General features: G+C 33.4%; 1 protein-coding gene across 50 annotated transcripts in view; it reads left to right on the plus strand.

Annotated features, from left to right (window-relative positions):
* Positions 1-17,823, plus strand: part of RIMS2 (regulating synaptic membrane exocytosis 2) — a 698,117-nt gene that overhangs the window by 424,679 nt on the left and 255,615 nt on the right. For all 50 annotated transcript variants that reach the window (XM_064384488.1, XM_064384526.1, XM_064384505.1 and 47 more), the window contains 2 exons: positions 6,172-6,328; positions 13,396-13,512. In XM_064384488.1, the coding sequence (XP_064240558.1) occupies positions 6,172-6,328; positions 13,396-13,512 (274 nt within the window). The remainder of the gene's footprint in view (positions 1-6,171; positions 6,329-13,395; positions 13,513-17,823) is intronic.

Below are 17,823 nucleotides of genomic sequence, written 5' to 3' on the forward strand. Positions count from 1 at the left end.
AGGATATTAGTTATTGATTTAATTTATTTAATGGATGTAGGCTCTTCAGGTTGTCTATTCTTGTGTGAGTTTGAGATAATTGTGTCTTTCAAGGAATGGTCCAGTTTCATCTACATTATCAAATTTGTGGCATTAAGTTTTCTTAATATTCCTTTATTATCTTTTTAATGTCCATGAGATCTGTAGGGATGTCCCCTTTTTCATTTCTGATATTGGTATTTTTTATACCCTCTTTTTCTTAATTAGCATGGCTAGAGGCTAATTGATTCTGTGAATCTTTTTGAAGAACCAGCTTTTAGTTTTGTTGATTTTCTCTATTGATTTTTGGTTTTCAATTTTATTGACTCTTATTCTACTATTTATTTTCCATCTGCTTGCTTTGTGTTTAATTTGCTCTTCTTCTAGATTCCTGAGGTAGAAATTTACATTATTGATTTTAGGTATTTTTTTTCTAATGCATACATTCAGTACTATAAATTTTCTTCTAAGTACTACTTTTACTGCATCCCACAAATTTTGATAAATTGTTTTCAATTTTATTTATTTAAAGGTATTTTTCATTTCTCTTGAGATTTTTTTTTTGACCCATATGTTATTTCATAGTATATTGTTTAAATTGCACATGCTCAGGGATTTTGCAGTTGTTATCTTTCTGTTACTGCTTTCTAATTTAATTTCATTGTGGTCTCAGAGCAGCATTGTATGATTTCTGGGTTTTTAAAAATTAATTCGCTAAAATGTGTTTTATAGCCCACAATATGCTCTATTTTGGGGAATGTTCCAAGTGAACTTGAGAAGAATGTATATGCTGCTAATTTTTGATGAAGTAGTCTATAAATATTGATTATATCCAGTTGATGATGTTTTTGAGTTCATTTATCTTCTTACTGATTTTCCGCCTGTTTGATCTGTTCTTGTTTTTTTGGTTTTGTTTGTTTTGTTTTTCGAGACAGGGAGCTGGGATGCAGTGGTGCAATCTCAGCTCACTGCAACCTCTGCATCCCAGGCTCAAGGGCTTCTCCCACCTCAGCCTCCTGAGTAGCTGGGACTGTAGAGATGGGGTTTCACTATGTTGGCCAGGCTGGTCTTGAACTCCTGACCTAAGGTGATTTGACTGCCTCAACCTCTCAAAGTACTGGGATTACAGACGTGGTTAGCCACTGTGCCCAGCCTACTCCTGTCTTCTTTTGATTAGCGTTACCATAGTGCATTTTTTTCCATCCATTTACTTTTAATTTATATGATTGTTTACATTTAAAGTTTCTTATATAGTTGAGTCTTGTTTTTTTAATCCACTCTGACAATCTCTTTTAGTTAGTGCGTTTAGATGAGTGACATTCAAAATGATTATTGATATAGTTGGATTATTATGTACTATTTTTGTTACCCTTATTCTTTGTGTTTATTTTTGCCTTCTAGTCTTTTTCAAGTGCTTTGTTTTTTTTAACTGAGCATTTTATATGATTCTGTTGGTTAGGCTTTGGTTAATTAGTTTTCTCTGAGGGAAAGTCTTGTTAAGGAAAGCAGAGCATTCTGGAGTATTTCAAAATGGTTCCTGTTTCCCTCTCCCTCCCAAAGCATGAGGAGAATTTTCTTCAATATTTGCTGTGGGAACCTGGTGGAGCTCCTGGAAGTAAGTCTCACAATATCGTAGGAGACCTTAATGACTGGGCTTCCCTGGAGTTTTTAACTCTCAGACTTGTTCTTACTGATCCTCTAGCAATTTGTCAATTGATGGTGAAGTTTTCCTACTTTGACACTGGTTCCCACACTGCTTTACACTCATGAGTATTTTTTCCATAAGCTGTAACTCCCTGTTTTCACCTGTCTGTCTCTTTAATCTTCGGGGCAGTTGTTTGCCCTGTGTCATCACTCTTTTATAGATCCAAGAAAATTTGTTGCTTTTTCAGTCTGTTCAGCTTTTTATTTGTGGTTAGGACAGAGTGATAACATTACATGCAGAAACAGAAACTAGAAGTCACTCCATGTGTTCTTTATTTGGCTTATTCTAATACCAAGTCATTAACTCAGAGTTAACTTTGACATTTGCATTGTTAATGTTCTTTAAAGTAAGTTGAAACCTTGATATGGAAATTTTTCTCAAGTAAGCAATTCTAGGCAGGGATTTTGCCCCAGATAGTATACTGAGCAATGGGATAGGAATGGCTATAAATCATCCCTTTTAACCTATTGATGTACTTCACAACTTGAATAAATGGACTTCTGAATGGTCGTTCCTAACCTTTTTTTTTCCAGAAGCCCTGCTTTTTCTCAATAGTATCTCTTAAACTCAATAATCAGACTTTTTTTTTTAATAGTATCTCTTAAACTCAATAATTAGACTTCTTTTCTATCTATATATGTAATCTTTCCTTGGGTTACAATGAAGATCTTTTTATAGATGACTTTCAACTGTTTATCAACAGTCCTAACATCTTTCTCAAGATTCTTTTCCACATATTTAATATTTGGCCTATGCGACTGAACCTACTCTCATTTCTCCTTCTCCAAACTAGTCAACCTCAATAAACTCTTACTCTCATCTTAGTAGTACACTTTTTTGTTTTTTTGAGACAGAGTCTTGCTCTGCCTCAGCCTACCAAGTTGTGCCACCATTCCCAGCTGTTTGTATTTTTAGTAGAGATGAGTTTTCACCTCCTGACCTCAAGTGATTGTCCCACCTCGGCCTCGCAAAGTGCTGAGATTACAGGCATGAGCCACCACACCTGGCCAGTAGAATACTCTTGTGTTCCTAATAGACTAACTTAAAAAGTTAAGGTGCATTAATTGTTGCCGTTTTTTATCTTATATCCAGTCACAAAGTATTATTGATTCACGTTAGCATGCCCTGAATTCTATTGGATCTTTTCTCTATCTATATTCCTTCTCCTAGTGATCTTGTGTCTATTTAAAGTCCCATGCCTTTAAATAGTTATCTATATGCTAAAACTCCCAAACGTTTATCTCCTGTCAAATCTACTTATCTTTTCTTTAAATTCTTATTGTTTGCTGCTCACCTGACATCTTCACTTGGAAATGTAGTAGATATCTCCAGCTTAATATGTCCAAACTTTTGATCTTTTCCACCAAACCATGTCATTTGATAACTTCATTCTTTTATTTACTTGAGTCAGAATTTTAGATTTGTTATTGTCTCTTCTCTTTCTCTCACGTCCATCATCAAATCTTTCACAAAATTGTCTTGATTGCTGTGCCTTCAAAATATATTCACTTCCCATGAGCTCTATTATTACCTTAGTTCAAGCTACTGTTATGTCCTATATGATTTACTACCTTGTCTAGCTTTAAGCAAAAGCTAAATTATGCACAATTTCTGCTTAAAACCCACTAGTGGGTTAAAATCACTCAGATTAAATGCCAAAAGTGTTTGCAATAATGTACAAGCTTCTACATAATCTTCCCCCTTCTTCCAAATGTCTCCAATATCTGCTTTTTATCACTTGCTCCACTCTAATACCCTATCCTTGCTGTTATGTGAACATGTGAGATGCACTGCTACCTTAGGACCTTTTCACTTGTCCTGGAACCCTCCTTTCTGTGTTTATCTGCTTGAAAAAACATCTTACTCAATTCTCTCTGAAATGCCACTTTCTCAATGTGTGTTATATAGTCTGACCAACCTATATAAAATTGCAAAATGCCCTCCTCTTCTGGCATTTTGATTTTCCTTTTTCTTGTTCTATTTTATTAAATATATAATTTATATAGCCACTAGGTATATGTGGCTATTTAAATGAATTTAAAATAAACATGTTTAAAATTTAGATTCTCATTAATACCATCCAGATTTCAAATGCTCAATAATCATGTGTGTCTAGTGGCTACCAAATTGGACAGCACTGATAGAAGAACATTCCATCATTTTAGAGTTCTATTGGACAATACTGTTCTAAGTTTTATAACAACAATTAATCTTCTTGCTGTAATCTCTCTAACCTTCAGTACCAATTGTATACTGCTATCAGCTTCATCTTCCTAAATTATTACTTCCATCATGAGAGCAGAATGTAGTATTGGGACATAGTGAGAGCACTAGAGTCAGAAATAGGTTTCAACCCTGGTATTTGACACTTAATTTAGATTTTTTTTACCTCTGTTTTCTCAAAATGAAAATGGAGATATTATCTTCTTGGCAGAGTTGTTTAGATTAGCCAGTATATGTGTTCCTGAGAAAACCTTGTCCTCTGAAAAATCATGGACTAAAAACAATAAGGCTTCTGGAAAAACGAGGTTAGGAAAGACCATTCAAAACCCATGAAGCTTGGAAATAGAGGGGTAAAAATCAAAATAACAACACAATTAAAAAGTCATGTTAAATTTTAAGCAATAAAACTATTTAATATGTAATAGTAGTCTAAAATAAAATAAAGATATCTAGATGAAAGGAGTATATCTAGATGAAAAGAAGGATAAGTCTGCAAAGTTATGGCCTCAAGGGGACTATTCACAAACACCGGTAAAGACCCAGGCAGTACATATATCTAAGACAGAGTTTGTGACCAAAGAGCCAAGAGGAAGAACATGGGATGAATGAGCATTGTGTCCAGGTCTGTATTTCTCTGGTTTGCTGCATCCTGCTGTGTTAGTGTACTTTACATTCAACTGCAGTTATTTGGAAGTTGTAGTGGACACTGCTGATGTTCCACCCATATCCCCTTACCAGCTGGATTACTCATCCCCAGTCATGGGGACTATTGGTTGTTAACACCTCACAGCTGTCACTTTCTCTGGAGAATTGCCTAGTCAAGTGAAAACCACCATATCCATAAGGTTAAACACCTTGCTGACTCTCTACTGGCAGTCTTCAGCCAATGAGTGGCTAACACAGGAGTACCAAAGTCCAGCTGTCTTACCTCAAACCCTGGGCAATTATTCATGTTTCAGAGCATACAGTTGGATCAGGCTGAGAATACATCATTGCTTAGTTTCTTCCCTTTTTTCTTGCCCTATTGTGCTCTTCTGCTTTCTCCTGAGGACACTACTTCACTTATTCATGTGTATGTGAATCCTTGTTTCTAGGGAATCTAACCTAGGGAGATAATATTGTAAAACATTATCATGATAGGAAAAATCACATATGATCAGGTTGTTTTTCTGAGTTATTTCTAAACGAAATGTTGTAACAGAACACTTTTTTAAAGTGCATAGCAGAGTTCCTAGCACATAGTAAAAGGTTAATTACGAATATCTACAAAGAATATGATGAAGATAATGATATTACTTCCTGCTCAGAAATTTTCAGGCTCTTTCCATTACCAACCTCATGATGTTTTAGATATCTACAACTTGAGTCAAACTTACTTTTCCTACTTATTTCTGTACTGTTGCCCCACACCGAACTGTTGTTTTTCTACCAACTTAGAAGTCCTTCTACTTTCCTCCCATCTGACCACATACCAATTGCTTTCTAGTACTCATTTAGATAGTATCCTTTCTAATATACTTTGTATAAATGTCTGAAATCATTGGGCTGTTACTCTCCTCTGATTTGTCATGTTTTTATTCTCAGACTTCTACTGTATCTCAGCCCCATCAAATACCATAAGAAAAATGGTAGCCAGATGCAGTGACACGGGCCTGTAGTTCCAGCTTCTTAGGAGGCTTAGGTGGGAGGGTCATTTGAGGCCAGTCTAAGCAGCATAGTAAGACCCCCATCTCTTACCAAAAAAGCCATTTATACATGTACTACAAGTGGTATTCAGGGTGTTTTCTAAAACTTTTTATCACTTAAAGAAATGATCTTATTGTTTAGCAGTTTTTTATGAGCTTAATAATTTTAAATAATAGAATTATTTGAAGCTTTTCTAGGTCATTGAAGAGATGAAAATATTTTTAGAATAAATTTAAGTCTTTTATTGAAGATAATTAACTGTATGTAAAATTTTACTCTAAGTATATATAAAAGTTTTACCTAGCACAATGCCTTGGATATAGTAACTATCTAAATATTTGAATATGTGTCATTCCTTTTTAATGTATGCTTATAAAATATTTTGTCTTAATAGTATGGTTTATTCATTATACTTTATATTTAGTATATTAAAAGTCTTTCAACTTCACCAACATTTTATGTTTTGGAGTAAAGTACAAAATACACAAAAGGACTTAGTATATAAATAACTATAATATTTATTAATTTTTTACCTTTAGATTATCGACATGATAGTCAAGATCTTCAAAGCTCAACATTATCAGTGCCAGAGCAAGTAATGTCATCAAACCATTGTTCACCATCAGGGTCTCCTCATCGAGTAGATGTTATAGGAAGGACTAGATCATGGTCACCCAGTGTCCCTCCACCACAAAGGTAAGATAGAATACTCATTATATTTGTAGGGTGGCAGTATTAGTCAGTATTCTCCAGAGGCACAGAACTAATAGGATATATGTATATATGAAAAGGAGTTTATTAGGGAGAATTGGCTCACATGATTACAAGACAAAGTTCCACCATAGGACTTCTGCAAACTGGTGAAGGGAGAAGCCAGTAATGGCTCAGTCCAAATGTGAGTCCATTTTTAAAGCCTCAAAACCAGAAAAGCCGACAGCCCAGCCTTCAGTCTGTGGTCAAAGGCCTGAGAGCCACCAGCAAGCCACTGGTGCAAGTTCCAGAGTCCAAAGCCCAGAGAACCTGGAGTCCAATGTCCAAGGGCAGGAGGAGTGGAAGGCATCATCCAGCACAGGAGAAAGAAAGAAACGAGAAAACTTAGCAAGCAAGGTTATCCCACCTTCTTTACCTGCTTTGTTCTAGCTGCATTGGCAGCCACCCGGACAGTGGATTGGGTGGGTCTTTCTTTCCCAGTCCACAGACTCAAACGTCAGTCTCCTCTGACAACACCCTCACAGACACACCCAGAAACAATACTTTACCAGCCATCTAGGCCTTCTTCATTCCATTCAAGTTGACACCTAATATTAACCATCACAATGGCACTACAGACCTATTTATCATCACATCTTCTTTCCTTTCTACTATGTCTATGTAGGGAAAAAAAAATAAACAAAAAATTGCACTTATGTTCCACTCCCAAAAGGTTGTTGTTTGTTTCAAAAACCATTTCTGTTTTTGTTTTGTTTTGGTCAGTTTATTGCATAAGTTACAAGTTTGGGTGCTTTTGGCACTTATTTATGAAGGAGGAGGGAGATGAGAATTACCTGTCCTTCAGTAGGCTGTCAAAGTAATTTATGTGTAAGTAAAAAGGGAGAATTGAATAGATGCCAAAGTCATTTATTCAGTCCTTAGTTTTCTTATGTGGCATTACTGCATCTGCTAGTTACTGAGAAAGCAACCTCAGCTTTTGCTGCTCCCTTCCCTGCCTGCCAACACACTTGATGTGTGCAAACAGCCCTTAAGTATCTGTCAGATTGCCTATATAAAGTGTTGATAAGGTATTCTTGTCAGTTTAGAAATGGACTGGATAAAATGTACTTTGTTGTCATTATTTTATTTTTCCTGTTACATACCCTATGTTAAGAAAATTATATTGCCATTAATAACCAAGATGCTAAATGAGTATTACAACTGGCTAATATCATTTTTTACATATAAGGGTGTGTATATTTGGAATTGATACGAGAAATTCATTTGTAACCATTTGACTGATACTGCACAACAAACACAGATACCTACAGACTCCATTTTCATTTTCTCCTGTTCTTTATGATAATGATCTTTGTAAATTGGTTAAATAAACTTATCTTATCTATAATAAAATTACCTTATCTGTAATAAACTTTGTAGATCTGTGGGGAAAAAAAAGAAAATAGCCTCAAAAGAGCAAAGCTAAGAGTTATTGGCTTTAAGATAGATAGAAAACAATACAAAAGATCAGTGAAACAGAAAGGTTGTTTTTTTGAAAGATAAACAAAATTGACAAACCTTTAGCCAGACTAACAAAGGAAAAAAGAGAGAAGACCCAAATAAACAAAATCAGAGATGAAGAGGGACACATTACAACTGATACCACAGAAATTTAAAGGATAATTAGTGGCTGCTGTGAGCAACTATATGCCAATACGTTGGAAAATATAGAGGAAATGCATAAATTCCTAGACACTTACAAGATTGAGCCATGAAGAAATCCAGTAGCTAAACAGATAAATAACAAATAACAAATAAAAACCATAATGAACAGTCTCCCAGTAAAGAAAAGCCTGAACCCAATGGCTTCACTGCTGAATTCTAACAAACATTTAAAGAAGAACCAGTACCAACTCTACTCAAACTATTTCAAAAGGTAAAGGAGAGAATACTTCCAAACTCATTCTACCAGGCCATTATTACTTTGATATTAAAACCAAAGACACATCAAAAAAAGAAAACTAGAGCCCAATATCTCTGATGAATATTGATGCAGAAATCCTAAAAAAAAAAAAAATACTAACAAACTGAATTCAATAATACATTAGAAAGGTCATTAATCATGACCAAGTGAAATTTATTTTGAGATGCAAGGATGATTTATTGGATACAAATCATTTAACATGATATATCATGAAGTACTAAAACCACATGATTACTTTACTTGATGCTGAAAAAGCATCTGAAAAAATTCAACATCTCTTCAAGATAAAAACCCTCAAAAAACTGGGGATGCAGAGAACATACCTCAACATGATAAAAGCCATATACAACAGACTCACAACTAGTATCATACTGAATGTAGAAAAGCTGAATGCCTTTCCTCTAAGATCTGGAACACGGTAAGGATGCCCAGTTTCACCACTCTTATTCAACATAGTACTGGAAGTCCTAGCTAGTGCAATCAGACAAGGGAAATAAATAAAGGTCATCTATGTTGTAAAGTTAGAAGTCAAAATTATTCTTGTTTGCAGATGACATGATCTTATATTTGGAAAACCTAAAGACTCCGCTAAAAAACTATTCAAACTGATAAATTCAGTAAAGTTTCAGGATACAAGATCAACATACAAAAATCAGTGGCATTTCTATACGGCAACAGTGAACCATCTGAAAAAATCAAGAAAGTAATTCCATTTATAACAATCACAAATAAAATTAAATACCTAGAAATTTACTTAATAAAAGAAATGAAAGATCTCTACAATGAAAACTATAAAACACTGGTAGGAAATTGAAGATGACACACACAAGAGTATTCCATTTCATGGACTGATGTAATCAATATTGTTAAACTTTCTATATGACCCAAAGCAATCCACAGATTCAATGCAATCCCTATCAGAATACCAATGACATTCTTCACAGAAATTGAAGAAATAATTCTAAAATTTATGTGGAGCCACAAAAGACCTAGAATAGCCAAAGCTATTGTGAGCAAAAAGAACAAAACTGAAGGAATCACATTATCTTTCTTCAAATTATACTACAGAGTTATAATAACTGAAACAGCATGGTATGGTGTAAAAACAGACATGTAGACCAATGGAACAGAATAGAGAACCCAGAAACAAATCTACACACCTACAGTGAACTCATTTTTGATAAAGGTGCCAAGAGCATACAATGGAGAAAGAAAAGTCTCTTCAATAAATGGTGCTGGGAAAAGTGGATATCTATATGCAGAATAATGAAACTTGACCTCTATCTCTTACCATATGCAAAAATCAAATTAAAATAGATTAAAGACCTCAATCTATGGATTAAAATGGAATGGATTAAGGACCTCAAACTATGAAACTGCTACAAGAAAACATTCGAGAAATTCTCCGGGACATTGGTCTGAGCAAATTTCTTGAGTAATACCCCACACACAAGCAAACAAAACAAAAGTGGACAAAAGGGATCATATCAAGTTAAAAAGCTTCAACATAGCAAAGGAAATAACAAAATGAAGAGACAACCCACAGAATGGGAGGAAATATTTGCAAAGAAACTATCCACCTGTAAAAGGATTCATAACCATAATGTGTTAGGAACTCAAACAACTTTATAGGAAAAAAAAATTCAATAAGCCAATTTAAAAATGTGTAAAAGATTTTCATAGAAATTTCTCAAAAAAAGACATACAAATAGCAAACAGGCATATCAGAAGGTTCTCAACATCACTGATCATCAAAGAAATGCAAATCAAAACTACAATGACATGTTAACTCACCCCAGTTAAAATGGCTTATATCCAAAACCAAACAATAACAAATGCTGACAAGTATGTGAAGAAAAGGGAACACTTGTATGCTGTTGTTTGGAATGTAAATTAGTATAACCACTATGGAGAACAGTTTGGAGGTTCCTCAACAAACTAAAATTAGAGCTACCATATGATCCATCATCCCACTGCTTGGTAAATACCAAAAAGAAGGGAAATCAATATATCAGAGACATATTTGCACTATCATGTTCATTGCAATACTGTTCACAATAGCCAAGATTTGGAAGCAACCTACATGTCCACTAGCATATGAATGGATACAGAAAATGTATTTATGCACGATGGAGTACTATCAGCTAGAAAGAAATAAGATTCTGTCATTTGCAGTGACATGGATGGAACTGGAGGTCGTTACATCAAGTGAAATTAGACACAGAAACAGAAACATTTCATGCTCTCACTTATTTGTGGGATCTAAAAATCAAAACAATTTAACATATGGAGATGGAGAGCAGAAGGACAGTTACTAGAAGCTGGGATGGGTGGCAGGGGGTGAAGGGGATGTGGAGATGGTTAATGGGTGCAAAGAATGGAAAGAATAAATATAACCTAGTATTTGATAGCAGAACAGGGTGACTGTAATCAAAATAATTGAATTGTACACTTTAAGAGAACTAAAAGAGTATAATTCGATTCTGTGTAAGACAAAGGATAAATGCTTGAAGGGATGAATTTCCCATTTTCCATGTTGCAATTATTACGTACTTAGTGCCCTTATCACTGTATTCATAAAAGTGCAGATATCTTTTTTGATTTCAATTTTTTAATATTGTGAGTACATAGTAGGTGTATATATTTATGGAATTAATAAAGATTAGGGAAAACTCAGTGAAACTGAGACAAAATGAAACACAGACAGTAAGAAAAACAAGTGAAAGATAAGAGAGAATGTATGTTAACCCAAAAGTTAGTTATTTGAAAACATGGATGACATCAATACAATAAAAGGACTGTACATGAAAAATGAGAGGTATAAATAAATAAAACTTTGAAAAAGGGAAACAACTACAGATAGGAAAAATACTTTAAAAATAATCAGTATGAAATTGTTATTAAATTTGTCATTGTAGGCAAAATTGTTACATTTCTAAAATAGGTATAAAGTATTTAAATTGACATGAGAAGAAATGAAAGTAAAATAACAACCAGCAAATAGATTTAAATGGTACTCAAAGACAAATTACTCTTTTCCACCCATCCACTCATAAAAAGAATTTCAGACTAAAAAAGATATTACGGGTAGGTTTTAACCAAGTTTTTGAGAACTAATTGCTGTTCTAAACAATTGGCTCTAGAAACAGATAAAGAAGGAAAGTTGCCTAATTCTTTTTCTGGAACTAACATAAACTTAACTCTAATTCTTACAGAATGATGAAATATTATAATCCATTTTCTTTTTTTTCAAAGTCAGTCTCACTGTGTTGCCCAGACTAGACTGGAACTCCTGGGCTCAAGCAATCCTCTAGGACCAGATACTGGGTCTATGTGCCTCTGTGTTCAGCTTAAGAAGACCATTTTAGTTACAAACAGATGTAAGAAATCTTACTTTAAGTAAATCTAGCTATGAATTTAAATCATGATGGTGAGACACCAGAAAAATGGTTATGGTAATTTATATATTAGTGGACAAATGGGGAAATAAATCTTACTAGCGGCAGAAAAAAAATTAATTGTTCAACTTCTATTCACAGAAGATAGTAAACTACAAGAGAACCACCTACACTTTGTAAAGGCTAAATAAAGCAAGCATTATATTTAATGGAAAAACTTTAGAAGAATTTACATTAATAGCAGAAATAAGAGATGGATGTTTATTAATATTGTCATTGCTTAAAATAGTACTTCAGGTCCTGAAAAAATGATAAGAAAAGAAAAGGAAAGGAAGTAAGAGGTTTCAGGATTGGAAGAGATTGGAAGATAAACGATGAAAACCATCATTATTTGTTGATGACAGGATTATCTACATAGGAAACCCAATATAATCAAAATATTAAAACTGATATAAAAGTTCTGTCAAATAGCTGGCCAGAGATCAACTTATAATATGGGTAATAACTAGTTGGAAAATATAGTAAAATGTAAGTACTATTCTCAAAAGTAACCCAAAGTATCTAACAATTCATGTACTAAGAATTCACAGGACCTTTTTAAGTAAGATGTAAAACTTCAGGTAAGGAACTAATGAGAGAGATGTCCTATGCATGGGTAGAATAACTTCACATAATAAAGATATCAATTTTCCATAAATTAATTTATAAATGTAATGCCATAACAAACACAATTTTATGTGCAATTTTTATAAACTTGTTCTAGACATTATATGAAAATATAAAGACATGCCAATAAATCTATTTTGAAAAAAGGAAGAGAAAAATTTACCAGCAGGCATGAGTAATTAAAAATAGGGTGGAATTTGAATAACAGCAGCAAAATAGACATATTGAAGGGAATCAATAGTAAAAGAATAATATAAATACATTTATACTGATATTTATATGTGAACTTGACACATGATAAAGTGGCACCACAAGTAACATGGAAAGGGTGAGTCAGACAGGATAGGAAAATTAGCTCACCAATGGAATATATTAAAAAGCTGGACTCCTATCTTTCATCCTACAATGTGACGTGCCATATCTTAATTGTGCTTTAAAGGGCTGTTGCGTGTCATCACGGATGAGGTAAGAGTTGAATCAAGAGTTTACTTAGATAGCTATTTTTATGCTATATCCACAAAGAAGGTAATTTGGACTAGGGTGGTATCAAGGGAGATGGTGCAAAATACAAAGTGTGCAAATTTTGACTTGTTCTCCTAAGCTCTGAACTCATGTCCAGCCACATGAGGCACCTCTATCTCCATTCCTATAGGACATGTATACAGATGTGTCTAACATTGAACATATTTTCTCCAAATAAATCTACTCCTCCCCTTGAGTACATTATTGAATATCAGCACTAGAGACCTGGTAGCCATCCATTAATAACTTTGATAATCCTTATCATATCCCCACTGTTATTAGCTTAATTTGAGCTTCTTATGCTACATCTGTCATAGCAGTAATATTACTTACTTGTCAACCTTCAACTGAAACATACCTTTAGCCAGGGATGCAATTAGTTAAAACAAAATTTGAACTTCACGATATAGTAACTTTTTCTTTTTCTATTGTTTTTTAAAATAATTATCATTTCTTAGTATTTAAAATTATTTACTAAAATATAATGGACCTTGTTGTTTTAGTCGGAATGTGGAACAGGGGCTTCGAGGGACACGTGCTACTACTGGACATTATAATACAATTAGCCGAATGGATAGACATCGTGTCATGGATGACCATTATTCTCCAGATAGAGACAGGTAAATATGATTAAATGCTATTAGACCTTATTATTAATATAATCACTGCTTTCAGGAAGGGGTTACCGTAAAATGTTTTCACCTATTCCTTTATCTTTGTTTCTAAAACAACGTTTTTCTTTTATAATGCTTACATTATTTCTTATGACTGCCACATTGTTAAAAATAAATAAATACAAACAACCTTTTCTCTGGTAAGAAAAAACAAAATCATCTCTCTTTTGCCATTTTGGTTTTTTGTTTAATCAAAACTGTTAAGTTGGTGAATCTGTACAAGTGATTATAATGTTAATTAGAATGAAACCAAGATGTTTTATTATTTTTGCCTTGTCATAACCAAATATATATATATATATTTGTGTGTGTGTGTATATATATATATATATATACTTTAATGAGACAAAAGATTTTAGTCTTTTACATTCATCAGAGAAATTGGTGTGACTTTTCACATATAGAAGTATTGAGACAGAGTCTGATTTGTTTAGGAAACATTTTATCATGATTCATGAAGAGGTTTTTCCTCATGGCTTTCAGTAAACCTTATAAGCATCTTAAAGATTGATTGCTGTATTTGGAAGAACTCTCTGAATTTGCTCCATTTAATGTGACAAACTTGGAAGTAACATGGTATGTTACAATGCTTACGTTAACGACTGTTAACATTTTTAAGTTAAGCAAATTGATAAACACTCTGATTCATGCTTTGGTTATACATGAAGTAAATGCTATCATATTTTTCCCAAACTATTCAAAGGATATGATAAAATAATGAAGGAACTCAGAAGTCCTTTTGTATGCATCCTAAACCGATTTTAGGAAGAATATTTGGGGTTGTCTAAATTAAGATTATGCTTAATTCATGCTTATAATTTCACTGTGATTTAGGATACTTTTCCAAGAGTAAAGAGGGGATATTGCAGTCTTCAATACTGTCTAACAAGTATTGGCTTTTGTGCCTGAGATCTAAGAAGACATTATATCTAAGAAATTATTAAATTAATAGTGCTATTAGTGATAAATAAAAGTTAATGTAATATTTTCTTTTATTTTAATTTGCTTAACTTTTTATAGTAATCTGTATCTTTAGAGGTAATTATAATCATGCTACCTATAGAATTTGATGCTTATCAAGTATAATACTGTAATAGAAAGAAGGATAACTATGTTGGCATGATTAGGAGTTGAAAGGAGTCATATTAGGATGAATGAAGAGGTATTTTAGTTGCCTAATGGCATTTTAATGCTTGATCATTTCTGGAAATTATTTATATACCAAATCACAAACTCCTTGTTCAATTAAGGTTTGTTAATGGAAATGATGAGAGAGAAAATCTCAAATGAATTTAAACTTCCTTCAATTTTATGTAAACTTTAAAAAAGGACTTGATGTTTCTTTAAGACAAGTAAATACGTTCTAAATCTTGCAGAAAAAAATAAAATTAACATCTAGAAATAATACTTATAAACAAAAATGATTGCTATCATGACAAATGCATAATATTTTATAAATATGTAAAGGCAAATGACCCTAGGTTTAATGGCAACAAAACTTCCTATTAAAGCCTAGATGATTAATCCTTGGTATTGGTTAATGTAGTCATATTAGGCAATTACCATGTCAGAGATATCCTACAGTTTTTATGTCTATCCCAATTTATCTCTACAACTGAAATGTCATTATATTTTTAATTTTTATTTTTAAAATTTATAAGTCTTTTAGTTAAGCAGAAATGTTCCTACAATTATTTTCTGAAGTTTTGGAGAAAATTGATCCATGTGGCTTTTATTTCTCTTTTAGAGCACTGTAGATCCCAGATCACAATTATTCTTAATTGTGAGCTGCCTTAAATCTTTTTTTTTTCAAATAAGTAAAATTGAATTTCATTTAAATAGGAATATAAAACCAATTCTAATATTATTTGGATTATTTGTGTAATCACTATTCATTAACATGAGGAATAAAAAATCAAAAAGTTCAATATTATTCAGGTACATAGTCTATACATTATTAAACAACAAGTTCTTAATTTCTGTTTTATCTTAATATTCTAAGAGTTTTGGTAATAAAATGCATATGGGTGCATTATGATTTTTAGAAGGTAAGAATACTCTAGATGTTCTACAGTGAATTTTCATGAATAGCATTTTAATCAATAATACTGTTCATCAAAAAGCCTAAGAGAGAATTTCCTTTGAGATAATAAGAATAATTTAGGTATTTTGAGAGGTACAATAACCTTTCTTGTCAGAAAGAATTGTTGCACTGGACCGGAATAGTATAAATAGTATTTTATTGAATGTAATATGTAATATTATTTTACTGAATCTTTTTTATAGGATTTTAAACAAAATGGCCTTGATTTTGAATATAGGATTTTACCTCTTGCTACCTGTGGGATTTTTTTTTTTTTTTTTTTGAAAATTAACGTTTTTGAAACTTGGTTTTCTTACCTGTAAAATTAAAATATCATATCAACTTTACTGAGTTGTATAGATTAAATGACTAGTATTAACTTCATTGAGTTGTGTAGATTAAATGACACTGCCTCCAATTTATAGTATGTACTGAAAATACATGCCTTAACCTTACCATTTTAAAAGGATATATTCACTTGCAAATAATTTACATTTAATGTGCTTAAGAAGAAAAAGAGAGCTAGTAATTAAGAAGAAAAAGAGAGCTAGAGAGAGAAATCAGCCAGTTAATGTAGTGTTGTTTGGTTTTTGTTTTTGTTTCTTTGTTTTAAGACAGTCTTGCTCCCTCACCCAGGCTGGAGTGCAGTGGTGCAATCTCGGTTAACTGCAACCTCTGCCTCCTGGGCTCAAGCAATTCTCCTGCCTCAGCATCCCAAGTAGCTGGGATTACAGGTGCCTGCCACCATACCCAGCTAATATATAGTTTTAGTTTTTTGTATTTTTAGTAGAGATGGGGTTTTGCCATGTTGGCCAGCCTGATCTCAAACTCCTGACCTCACATGATCCACCCATCTTGGCCTCCAAAGTGCTGGGATTACAGGGGTGAGCTACTGCACCCTGCTCATGTAGGGTTTTTGGTTGTTTTTTTTTTAAGTTTCATATAGAATGAATATAGTGCATGAATTGGACCTTGAAAAATGGTCACATTTATCCAGGCAAGACCTAGGGAAAAAGTAGACTATATTGAGTAAGAAATGATGTTATTTGCCATTCATTGATAGTATTTAAACTGGGGTGGTGTATGGAGAAGATACAGTATTTATATCCTTTCTATACATAATAAAATAATTTATATATATATATACACACACACACACACACACACACACACACATACATACATACTTTTTTAAATATGTATATACACACACACACACAAACATACATACTTTTTTTTTTGAGACACAGTTTCGCTCTTGTTGCCCAGGCTGGATGGAGTACAGTGTTGCGATCTTGGCTCACTGCAACTTCTGCCTCTCGGGTTCAAGTGATTCTTCTTCCTCAGCCTCCCAAGTAGCTGGAATTACAGGCGCTTGCTGCTGGCTATTTTTTGTATTTTTTAGCAGAGATGGGGTTTCACCATGTTGGCCAGGCTGCTCTTGAACTTTTTAAAATTAGGTCTTTGTATCTCTGCATATCTCACTGTATTATCATTAGTCAAAATCCTTATTCTGCTTTGAAAAGTAAATAGATTCTTTACAGGTAATTTAGAAACCTGGATACAAGGATTCAGCTAAAACAAGGGGTTATTAAGCATATCTTTCATCTTCTACCTCCCTTCTCCCACTTTTTATGCCATTGTTTTCCTGATACGTCCTGGTAACTGCTACAACTAGAAACGTAATTATTCCTGAGGCAGACTATGTGGACTTAGTATTAGAAATCAGTACAAAAATTAGCCAGGCATGGTGGCAGGCACCAGTAATCCCAGCTACTCAGGAAGCTGAGGTGGGAGGATTATATAAGCCCAGGGAAGTCAAGGCTGCAGTGAGCCATGATCACATCACAGTACTCCAGCCAGGGTGACAGAGCAAGACCCTGTCTCCAAAAAAAAAAAAAAAAGCATTAAGTAATGGTTGTTGGAAACTATAGTTTTGCTTAATAATGGAATATTTTATCTCCCATTTTTGCAGTTCTTTTTTGTATGGACTGAAGTGATTCCTAAAGGGGACATCCAGCTAATTTAATAGAGTGGAAGCATAATTCATTATAAATATAATTTTGTGTTGTCTTGAAGGGTTATATTGCTTAAGAATCAGTGTCTAGAAATTGGATTAGTAATCTAGTTTAATTCTTTGAATAGTAATTTTTTTATCATGAGCCTTAGGATCT

The sequence above is a fragment of the Aotus nancymaae genome, unplaced genomic scaffold (assembly GCF_030222135.1).
Source record: "Aotus nancymaae isolate 86718 unplaced genomic scaffold, 86718_ANA_hifiasm-v0.15.2.pri h1tg000036l, whole genome shotgun sequence".
NCBI lineage: Eukaryota > Metazoa > Chordata > Mammalia > Primates > Aotidae > Aotus > Aotus nancymaae.